The 11,840-nt window shown below is 33.0% G+C and overlaps 1 protein-coding gene across 4 annotated transcripts; it reads right to left on the reverse strand.

The window, feature by feature from the left end:
* Positions 1-898: 898 nt before the first annotated feature.
* LOC110640997 (calmodulin-binding protein 60 B) lies at positions 899-10,926 on the reverse strand. 4 transcript variants are annotated; one of them, XM_021792618.2, is made up of 9 exons: positions 10,775-10,926; positions 10,332-10,473; positions 8,922-8,997; positions 7,845-7,903; positions 5,474-5,967; positions 5,230-5,390; positions 4,947-5,150; positions 2,008-2,245; positions 899-1,906 (listed from the first exon to the last, which is right to left on the reverse strand). In XM_021792618.2, the coding sequence occupies exons 2-9, from the start codon at positions 10,436-10,438 to the stop codon at positions 1,317-1,319; spliced, it is 1,929 nt and encodes a 642-aa protein (XP_021648310.1). In that variant the 5' UTR covers positions 10,439-10,473; positions 10,775-10,926; the 3' UTR covers positions 899-1,316. The 4 variants fall into 4 exon arrangements, with proteins under 4 accessions (XP_021648310.1, XP_057987956.1, XP_021648438.1 ...); XM_058131973.1 differs by having other exon boundaries at positions 10,687-10,818; XM_021792746.2 differs by having other exon boundaries at positions 10,332-10,874.
* Positions 10,927-11,840: the final 914 nt, after the last annotated feature.

An 11,840-nucleotide genomic window follows, 5' to 3' on the forward strand; every position in this document is an offset into this window, starting at 1 on the left:
ACCCTCATATTCTCCTCTTATTTTTCTTTTATCCTCTCTTATTTCTCTTTATGTTTCTTCTTCTCTACACTCATACCCTTCTCCTTCTCATTCTCTTTGTTTTCATTTACTCCTCGTTCTTTGTTTCCATCTATTGATAAAATGATACCGTCTATATACACGAAAAAGTTAATATGTCTTCTTATATTTTTAAAAATCTAAGAAATATTATTTCTTAATAGATAAAACACAAAAATAACTTTAAGGAATTGAAAATTTTAAAAAAATATATAAATTCAAATTTAATTCCCCACATAACAAAATTTTGATCATCATCTAAAAATATTTTTTTTAAGACAAACCAATCAATCAATTTTACTAAAATAAAAACTAAATAGTAATATTTTTCAAAATATAAAAATCAATTAAATTTTCTTAAAATGAAAGCACTGAATAATAATTTAAACAACATAAATAATAAAAACTTTAATAAAGAGAAAATACAAGAACTAAATATATTTTTTAAAATATAATCATCAAATAGTTAATTTCATTAAAATATAAAAACTAAATAATAATTTTCCAATAGATATAGATATCCGACGTTAACATTATTTACCAGTCGGGTACCCATTTATTAAGCGCCAGCATGCTTCTAATAAAAATCATGCAGCGGAAGAAGCATGTTTAATAAGTACGTGTTCAAATCAAACACACCTCGAGAGCACCTGCAACTTCCCCTGTGCTGGAAAAAATTTAGTGTCCTGATAGCATCCAGCTCTACTATCATTCATCTTATTCTATTAGTAATATCTGCTTGAGAAGCTAATCGGTACACACAAAATAATCCAATGGAAGCAAAGAAAACGACAACATGCCCAATTCCGCCTTTCTTCACAAAGGATGTTTAACAAAGAAGTAACTGAAAATAAAAGGGTATTTAAGTCCCAAACATTGATACAATAAATAAAGTCATACCTCCTATATTAGAAACAGGTCCCCCTAATCAGTCAACAAGAATGAAGGGCCATTAGCAGAAATATAAATTCAACCCTTAAAAGGATCTTTGACAGATTATAATACACACAACGATAACATGATCAGAGAGAATCATCTTGCTAAGAAGAGTTATCAACGAAACAACCTACTGTACAGGTAAATGTACAAGAAGAAATTCTCTGATACCTAATACCCAGCAACTCACAAAGAGGTCTTCAAGACTTTCAAAACCATCCAGTCCCAAAGCCTGTTGCTGCCTTATGAGAAGACAATTGGGTCTTCCACTATCCATTGATGTTGCAGATAGTCTCCAAGTCTTTACAACAAGAAACTAACTACTATTCATCATCCAACTCAACGAGTTGAGCCCGCCTTTCCGCTGCTTTCTTCCTGATAAAGAAACCCCACCTCATAGCTGCCTTGATCTTCAGCCACCCCACAACAGCCTTACCAGGACGTGTGCGATCCTCATCAAAGTTTGGCATTGGTGATGCCATATAAGGTGGGAATGAATACCCATCTTCAGGTATATTTACAGAGGCATGCCCTCCCATGCTGAAGAGTCGGAGCAAGTGTTGCATATCTTCATTCTCAAGCATTTCGTTACTTCGGATGCGAATCTCCTCCTCTGTAAAGTAGTCATCAACTCCCTTGTCCCTGTTGTTGGTCCAATCATCAAAAGGATTGAGACTGGGTGGCTGCATTGAAGAGCCAAGAACTTGAAACCCTGAGGTAGATGACTGAGGAGGACCAAGGGCCAGGCCAACAACACTGTTATCACTTCTCATGCTTTGGGCCTGGTGAGAATTGCTGATTAAAGGCTCATTTGACGTGAATGAGGTGTTATCAAATTGGGCACGTGAATTTGGATTCAAAAGCTGGGACTGAGATGAGAACCCTGATCCCATATTTTCATTATAACCAGATGCTGCACAAGAAAATCCCAAAAAATGGGAGAATGTTAGAAATTAAATGGCCTGTTTAAATGCCACTCATCATTGAAGATTAATGAAGGTGTCAAGAACTTGCCTCCAACTTGGAGGCCTGAATGCACAGAAGCCTGATCAGTAGGAACTGAAGCTGGTAGCCTAGGTAATTGCATTTGATGGTCTAAAGCATTAGGGTAACTAATTTGGCCCATCGGAAATTCATTTCGGAAAGCATTTGACCTCTTATTTTGCTTGAAGTTCAAAAGAGACTTGCCATCATATTCCACAACCTGATTCCAATTCTCATATGCTTTCTTCACCAATGTATCCACATAGACCTACAAAATTCATTTTCAATGAATAAAATCATTGTCAAAAAAATTTAATAAACAAAAAAAGGAGAAGAAAAAATGAAAAGGCGAAGTACAAAAAAATACCTTGTCGTTTAGCACTTTTTCAGGTAGGGGTCTGGTTTTTTCTATAACAAGTTAGTACCATTCTAAATGCACTAACACCATTAAAAATGACGGTGTGACGGGAGAAATAATAAAATACACAATTTTTTAAAATTTCCGTGAGACATTTAAATTAGTAATTTTTAATAAAATTAAATAATCAAATGTATTTTTAAGGAGATTTTAAAAAGTAATAATTTTCTATTATTTCACCTCCGCCACATTAGCAATTTTAACAACATTAGTGCATTTGGCTGTCAGTTGTTAACAAAGCAAAACTTAAGGTATTAACTAGTCACCAAAAAAAAAAGGGTAAATCATTTTTTTTTTTTTGTACTTTACCCAAAAGAAAAGGAGAAAAGCATTAACATCCAGACCTAGCATAACACACAAAATAGCCAACAGCCACAAGCTCAACCCCATTTTGCATTGAAAATGAAGGTATAATCCCCTATATACTACAAAACCCATCCAACCTTGAACCCATGCAAACCCACTCCATGAAACCTAAATCTGACCTTAATCAAAATAAAGTAAATTTTTTATTTCATATTATAATTTAACACCTCAGAGAACAATTTGTCATCTAGTGATCTCCTTTAAACCAATAACTTTCATTCAAACCAGAAATGTAATGCAGGAAAACTTATAAAAAGGAGAGAGAGAGAGAGAAAGAAAAGGGGCAGGGAGGAAAGAAGAAACATATTCCAAGAAATGCATTTTGCTTAACATTGTTTTCTATCTTGGAATGGATGCACAAGTGGGGAAAAAAAAAAAAAAGGCCAATGAATTGCGGAACTGGTTTCACTGATGCAGACAAGAAGAAACTCGAGGAAAAAATAAAATTAAGGACTTAAGAAGCTCAGAATTGTGGTCTAGATCTAATATGTTGTTTATTATTAGACATACCTCTTAGTCCTTAAAGAGTCTTATATCTATATTTATTTCAAATACTTTAGCCGCTAGTCTAGCAGTTAACAACTTTAAGTATCAATAATTTTGTAATTTCCAGTTTTGTGGGAAATCTGTCCAGATGTCTCTAGGAGTCTAATTCTTATTTTAGAGCCTTAATTTAAGTCCTTTTTACCATAGGATAACATTATCTCTTTTAATTTTCTTTGGAAGTCCAATCCTATGAGGATTAGAGGTTTAGGATTAATTTTGCATCTATAAATACCTATATTTGGAATGCCAATAATTTAGTTCAGCAAATAAAAATTTACTGCAATTGTTGCTCTCAGATTGTGTGATGCAATTCAATGCCATGTGTAATGCCCAAGGAAGTTTAGGTAGGAAGCCTAAATCTTTATTTACAATTCACAGTTCACACTGCCTTAAATACACGGTAAACAGCGCATATAATCTGTTTTCCTTATGCCATTTTGCTGCCTAGTTACTATTGGTTACAAATTCCGATTGTTTACCTGTCTTCTACTAATTCCTCATACTCAGTCTTGCAAGCTGTCCTACATTATTCATCCAACTTCTCTGACCACTCGGTTGGCTCCTAACATGCAGAAAAAATGTTTGGAGAAAAAAAGCAATGTATAACAACATGCAATAATCACTTTCGACACCCATCAAAACCAACTTTAAACATTCAACATGTTGGAGGTTCCATACATGACTAGCTTGAATTCAGTGAAAACAAAAGGTAGTTTATGACATGTTGAAAACTTTTTTTCTCTTTCCACTTTTTTATTAATTTGTAATATCCACAAAATATGTGGACCATGAACAATTTTCTTCATCTCGTTTGCCGAGCATATCAAATTAAGATTCTATAACTTTGGAAGATGTTTAAGGAGTAGAGGAAAGTAAAATAAACCTTGAAGGATGACACGAGAGTAAGAAAATGGTGATGAGGCAAGAGGAAATTTTGGGCCATTTTGAACTCTGTCACTACCCATAAACAATGAATCAACTAGAGAATTCTCCAAAAAAGAGAGGCCAAGTGACAAATCTGGAGGTTGGAGGGTTGTTTGGCATTGAAGTTGGAGCGTCAAAAATGTTTTTCAAGAAAAAACACCATTTTAGATACCGTTGATAAAAATAATTTGGAAAAAGTTATTTTGTTATTTTGTTATTTTAATGTTCTTGTGACTAAAACTCATCAAATTTAATTTTAAATTATTTTTTAATCCCTCTAACTATTATATTTAAAATTGTGTTTTTCTCAACAGCAGCTCTAATAGCAATGCCACACAGACCTTAAATGTACTAGGTTGGAAAAAGAAGGTTTAGCTTAGAAAACAATGCAAGATGAAAATATAGCATTAAATATTGAGCTATTAGTTATTACTTAGAACATTTACTCAAATTTGATTTTCAGGTTTACAAAGTAATTCCTATGTCACCAATAGTTTATAAGTTTCTGCTATATGATTTAAAAAATATATAAAACATGAAAGCACAATTTCACTCATGCAGATATCTCTATTACTGTTAAAGTATTGGAGGAACACTGTATGGTAATAACTAGCATATCAGAAAACACAGGATGCCATTGAAATTAAAGCACCAAACAAGCTTACAAAAATACAGATGCAAGAAAATAATTTCTGAAGGAATGTATGAGACCAACCTTTTGCTCATCAGAAAGAGAATCAGCTGGAAAATATTGTTCCCCTGAAATAAGGCCATTTAGTTCATAGATGTTGTTGAAAACAGCACCGACACTTCTTGAATCTTCAGGATAATAGATATAAAGTTTCCCACCCAGAGCACATGTCTTTGCATGCTCCACAAGAGCTTCCCACATTTTGTTTGACATGCCAGACCCAAGAATCTACATCCAACAGATTGGCAGATCAGGAGATAAGTACAAAGCCTAACTTCTTAATTCAAGAACCAAACCTTACACTTACATTTCGTAATTTTTGAGCATCCCTAACATAAAGACGTAAGAAATCTTCAACTGTATGTATTCCACTATTATTTAGTTTTTTATGAAAGGAACCATCTTTGCCAATTTTCTCCAACCTCCATACTTCATCATTCAATGCAGGCGGATAGTGTTTCTTGTAGACTGTCAACAGAGAACAATATGAATTCAATATCTTCCTACAGGTATTGAAATAGAAATAAAAATAATGCAGGGAAAGAACTTGCGTTCCCCTCTGTGATCTTTAACAGTGAAAGCTTCAGTCTTTGCCTCCCGAATTCGTATGCCCTCACAATATCCAGAGGCAACCTTCAAGCCAAGCCTAAACTTCCTGCTCCTTATCCAGCTTGAGTTGTCCGTAAAAGTGAGTTCCCCCAGCGTTCCTACCCCTTCCTTGAGGGTCACTTGTAGATCCCCAGTCAACAGTGGTCTTTTTCCTTCACGCTCTTTTACAACATGGCTTTCAAATTCTTCCTGGTTCCAGTCTTCATCATCTTCATTATTGAAATCACCTTCAAGCACAACAACGTCTAGCTTTACAGAGGCTTCAGGCCCAGAGGTTACAACAACGCCACTATTAGCATCAAGCAGAACAATGTGGATTGCAGCACCCTGCTCCCCCTCCACTTTTCCTCCAGTGAAAAGAGGAAGAGACAACCTGGACCTAAATTGTAACTGCAAGTTTCCTCCATCTGGACCTTCAATACGTTTCGGGGAAGACCTGAAACAAAAAAAAAAAAAAAAATGTTAGAACAACATACCACCTTTATCAAGAAACCCATATCTTTATCTTTATTAGCAGAAAGAAGAGAGTATTAAAGTCAGAATGAAGACAGTAAGCTGCAGAATAAGTAATCATCATCAAAAAAAAAATTCAGAAGGAAAAATGCATTCAGTATTATTAAAATATCCAAATTATCAAACTGGATAGATCATATAAATGAAATAATTGTAATAAAAAACCATTTCCTCAATTTCACCTGCTTCACATACATTCCAAGGATAAAGCTTTAGAACTAGAAAACACAAAAGAGCTGTATTATCCACATTATCCCATAAATAAGCAAACAGAAGCTTCAAGAACACAACCATAAACACACCAAAAAGATTTTCCGCTAGCTCTTTCATTGATTCTCTCGGTTATTATAGCCATCACAATATGTCATCATCCTAGGGCCTGAAGCTTGTTTATTTAGTAGATCTAGATTAAAATACAACCTTGTCTGGCCACATGAGCTCTCTAATGACATAAATATTTGAAGAAAACCATATCTAAGACTCATCCCGTGATCCCATAACCAAACAGTAATATTATTCATGAGAAACATCAGTTATTATTTTCACTAGTAGGCAGTACTCTAATAGAAAAGATTATATCAATCACGTTTACAAACAAGTTAAAATGGTTGCAAATATGCCATCATCATGAGCATTGCTACAAATTGATATGATCACATTTCTTCCAATATTCTACACCCTATCCTTAATTCATCAATAAAACACAAAATCACTTGAATATTGATATTTCAACAAAGCAATTATTCAACAAGAAACTACCATGTACATGATATTTTAAGGAGATTTTTTCCCCTAATCCCTCTCAATAATTTTTGGTTATTTTGGAACACTGGAATTATTTGACATTGTTGTAGCTACCGTTCACAATGAACCATCTCAAATATATTGCTTAAAGACAATTCAAATATTATTTTAAGGTATATTTGATATGTTTTATTCATAAAAACTTCAAAACAGCTAAACAACACTTTCAAATTGCTTTTTATAACATCATTTAAAAGGGTGCTCTTTTAGAAAAAATATGTTTAAAAATTAATGCCAAAAAAAAAAAAGATAAAATGGGTGGGCTTTTAAGCAAGAGGTAAAAATTTCTCTTCCATTGTCTATTGCTAGCTTAAAACTCTTCATTTTCAGTTAAGGGGACACTTATATTCATGCTGCTACATATTGTGTTTGTTTCCTATCAAGTAAATAATTTATTAGTTTTAATCAGGGAAGAGAATTGGAATCTGCCATGCGTTCCAAATCATTGGGGAGTATCAGTGACTTGTATCACCTAGCCAAAAATCCATTACGTACCAGACTAAACAGGTTTTTGTACATAGGTTGCACCTTCCTCCCTTTAGTTAATTTGATTATTTTCATCGAGTATGGTATGGGCAACATGATGGGAAAAAACCCTCCCACTTCTTAATCCCCACCACATCCCTAATCAACTACGTCAACAACAATATCCATAACAGAATTGTTTTCTCAGTGATACAGTCCACAATCCACAAAGGAATTGTTGGCACAGGGATACAAATACAATCCCAGACTTTCAATGCCTCCAACCACTTCAACTCAAGGCAGTGAACTGCTTGGCAATGATCAAATTCAGTGAATTTCCCTCCTAAAGACATTTGACAGATCTTATTCTTAATTCTGAATGCCCACAGCTGATTTTAATATAATTATTTACAGGTTAGTTCAAAAAAGTAAATAAATGTATCATTACAACCATCAAACATATGCCACCAACACTCAGAAATAAGCAACGCGTATATGACAAAATGAACTTTAATCGAGAAGTTCTTATACCTTCCACTGATTCTAGGAGGGCCCAACTTTGCTAAAGCACGTTCCACTTCCTCACTTACCTGTTTGGCATAAATTGCAATGACACAATAAAAAGATAAAGAAATTAAATATGTTAATATACAAATGTACAAAGAATGCCAAGAAAGGGAAATGGTTTATCTAATATGTTATCATAGACAAAATAAAATTTCCAAAAGCAATCAAATCCATGTGACATTAGTCTATTCCCTTTCTTTCCCTGACAATTAATTACATCCCATATCACATCACTGCATTTTGCTATTGACATTGTTAACTGTAACATAGATGGACTTATGCACATATACCCATAGACCATATACTTCTTATTTTGGAATCGGCTCTATGTCTATGGTTCAACGATACAGGTGCACAATCATAACTGACAGGTATAAGAGTGGGAGAAGAGTAAGAAATCAGTCTCGGAACCAGAATCTTTTGCAGTCACAGAATCAGACTCATTGATTGGCACTATCATGAAATTTTTCACAAAATTGGCAAAATGACTCAAAAATCTAACAATATATCAACATAGTAAACATCTGTAGGAACATTTTATTGAATAATAAATCATGACTTGCTTGCTTGGAAAGAGTGGAGGGAAGCACAGAAAAGGGAGAAGAGTAAAAAAAATAATAGTAAACCATCATGGGATAGTTGGTCTTTCAGAGAACTTCACTCTCAGCCCTAAGCACCTGATCCTTAGTGCAACTCCACAAAGGGAAACTCCTCATTTACGCATATGGATGTAACCTCTCTTGGTAAAAATTTAGCTGACAGAAACATTCAGCCTCAAGTACCTAGCAAATGTGATGAGATGCCTAATGCATTTAATCTCAGTTGTGATTCCTCTGCTCCAAATGACAGATTCCTAGCAACTGTAACTCAAGCTGATAATCTATTCCAACTTCCCTAAATTTGAAGCCAAATGACCCAGATCCTAAACTCAGACATTAATATCCCAAATTCCAAGTGGCTTCCCAGAAATACAGCCTGTACAATTCATTTTGTATCAGTTCATGCAGAAAAATGGTAGAGAATCAAAAGTGAAACTCTTACAACTCTACGAAGAATGGGTTCCAAAGATGAGCAGAGCTTTTGCAGACTGTCCACCTTAAGAGCTTCTACAATGACACTGCATGATGCATATCGATTTGCATTAAAATAGAACTCCATAGTAATATAGTTTAATTTGATAACTTACATAAAACCAGTTTCCAACAATCAACTGTTAGAACGAATAATAACCATTTCTTTAAACAAAAGCAAGTCATTCAGAGTAATTTTAGCCTTAAAAAAAAGGAGAGACATGAAAAGAAACAAAAACAGAACAAACACAATCTGTAAAACAAAAACCTCATTTCACAGACCTATAATAGTAAAACTAAGTATTTGAAGAACATTGAGAAATCACAACTTTCTTGAGATCACAGACCTATAATAATAAAACTAAGTATTTGAAGAACACTGATAAATCAAAACTTTCTTGAGATAAATTTAATTGTGATAGCAATGAGCAAGCACAACTCTTTAGATAGTAAAGGAGGAGAAAGAGGGATAATGAAGCAGCAGACCACAACTATGCTTTCTTGAACTTCTTAACTAAAAATGCTATTAACTTTGAGACACTTCCAATATGACTGCACTATTTGTTGCACCTGTGCTAGGGACTCATGAAATGATCCTCTTTCATGCTTCCTTTAATAGCAAAAGTGTAAAACAATAATAACAAAGGGAAGCAAGAGACCTTATGCCATCTTGGCCATGAGCCCATGACAGACCTGAAAGGATAAAGACATATCCAACCAGATACATTAAGTCCTTTGTCTTTGACAAGAAGATAATATTTGATAATGTTAATTTTAGAATCCAACTACAATCTTTTTTTCCTCAGATCACCCAAGAAGACTAACTTTTTAAAGTAAAGGCCAGAATGCAGTCATTCTAGCTTCCAGGCACTTGAAATTATGCAACGGTCTAGTCTTGTCAAACCTACATAAAATAAATAAATAATATGTCCCATAAATTGCTGGTTGATCATCCCAAATATACTGCAAAACCACCAAATGTAACACGCTGAATCACAATTAAGGCTTTTCTAAACCTAAAAATAGAAAGTGTTAAAAAATTTCCAACGAACCCACATATAGAATACACTTGAACGACAAGTTTAAGCTTAGCAAGAGCAAACAGCTATCATCAATAATGGCATAAGTCAATAGAAAAGAATAAAACCCATTTTCCAAACCATCAAAAGCTGATCCCATTATCAAGTTTAAGAGAAGAGAACTCAACAAGCAGCAAGGTAAGAGTCAACGCAATGCAAAATAACACAACTCAATTACCCAGCTGTCTACTGAATATCTACAACACCTTGAAACCAGAATTCCCAAAATTACACAAGAAATTAACAAAATAAATAAATAAATAACAATCCACATAAACAATTAAAACAATTCACTAATTCACCTAGCTAAAGCAGGGCGCTTTCGCTCAGGTTGCTGCTCTTCTCCACCTTCTAAAGCCCTCTTCCCTCTAGCCATACTATTAGTCCTCTCCATATACCTGGTCTGCATTTTCACCCAATTATAGAAACCCTAGCTTCCCAGATCTGCAAACAAACCAAAAAACAAAATTTCACTCCCTGGAAAACCCTAAACTATCAAACACTCCACTCTCATTACAGATCCAAACTATCACATAAATTCAACTCAAAACTCTTCTTATAAGCATCCCATCAAAACCATAATCCTATTTCGAACACCAACAAGTAAAAACTAAAATTTAAAAAAATAATAAAAAAAATGAGTAAAACAAAACCTTCCCTTCGATAAATAAGACAACAGTTAAAGTAGTTAAAATTTTCTCGCCACAAACAAATTGAACCAAAGTAGCAAGAGAGCGAGGGAAACCTGAGATATAAAGAGAGTGTTCGATGAGATAAAGAGAGAGATATATAATCGAGAACAGGAGAAAGCGTCTCCTTGTGGTTTTGTTTGGTGGTCTTTGGATTTTTTTTAAAAAAAAAAAAAAGAAAAAGAAAAAATTCTATTTGGGTCTACCCTGGCGACTCTTGCTTAGCTGAAGAAGTGAGAATGATCACGTACTCTGTGGTTTACGGTGGTCTCCTCTTAATGCAAAGTCAATGGTGACATTTGTTATTTTGCTAGTGGTGCCTAGATGGTGATAGCAGACCACGGTGGATTTTTATTCGGGTGCGCAAAATATCGATTCAATTTTTTAAAAAAAATTAAATTTAAATTAAGGTCTCATTTGTTTATGAAAAGTATTTTTTTAAAAATATTTTTCATATTTTCTTATATTTGAGAGAATTAAAATCGAACATTAGAAAATTTTTTTATGAAAAAAAAATTATATTATTTTTAAGAAAAATAAATTTTATTTTAAAAAAATATATTTTTTATTTTTTAAATTGTAAAGATTTTATTAAAATGTGAATATATTTATATATGTATAAAATAAATAAATATTATTAATTTAATATTATAATTAAATAATAAAAATATATATATTTTTTGAAAAAAATATTTTTTAAAATAATATTTTTCATATACAATTATTTTTTTGTGGAACAATAAGAACATAATATTAAAATCTAAAAAAACTGTTTGATTTGATTACATTATGTGAATTTTGACTTATTTGGTCCTAATCTTTCACGCTACCTTAAATAATAAACATTAAAAGCTCAAAGTTAAGATCACGAAGAAAATTAATGCTCAATATTCTCTAGCTTTAAAAATATAAATAAAAAAATTTACTTCAACTTATCCCTAGTAATGTAATGTGATATATAAATTAATTAATATTTTTATAATAATTATTATATTTATATTAAATATTTAATTTTTTTAATATTATTATTGTTATTATTATATAATTTAAAGGTAAAAGCTTAAATTAGTCCTTAAAATATATATAAAAGTGTAATTAAACCTTTGAAAAAAGTTTGAGCAC

The sequence above is a fragment of the Hevea brasiliensis genome, chromosome 13, assembly GCF_030052815.1.
Source record: "Hevea brasiliensis isolate MT/VB/25A 57/8 chromosome 13, ASM3005281v1, whole genome shotgun sequence".
Taxonomy (NCBI): Eukaryota; Viridiplantae; Streptophyta; class Magnoliopsida; order Malpighiales; family Euphorbiaceae; genus Hevea; species Hevea brasiliensis.

What these genes read in the sequence shown, in the direction of transcription:
- LOC110640997 (XM_021792618.2), bottom strand. Translation starts at nt 10,438, where the DNA reads ATGCAGACCAGGTATATGGAGAGGACTAATAGTATGGCTAGAGGGAAG. An exon ending in AAGCGCCCTGCTTTAGCTAG is followed by an intron (nt 8,998 to 10,331) that starts GTGAATTAGTGA and finishes TGCATCATGCAG; the next exon opens with TGTCATTGTAGAAGCTCTTA. An exon ending in ATGCTCAAAAATTACGAAAT is followed by an intron (nt 5,151 to 5,229) that starts GTAAGTGTAAGG and finishes TGTTGGATGTAG; the next exon opens with ATTCTTGGGTCTGGCATGTC.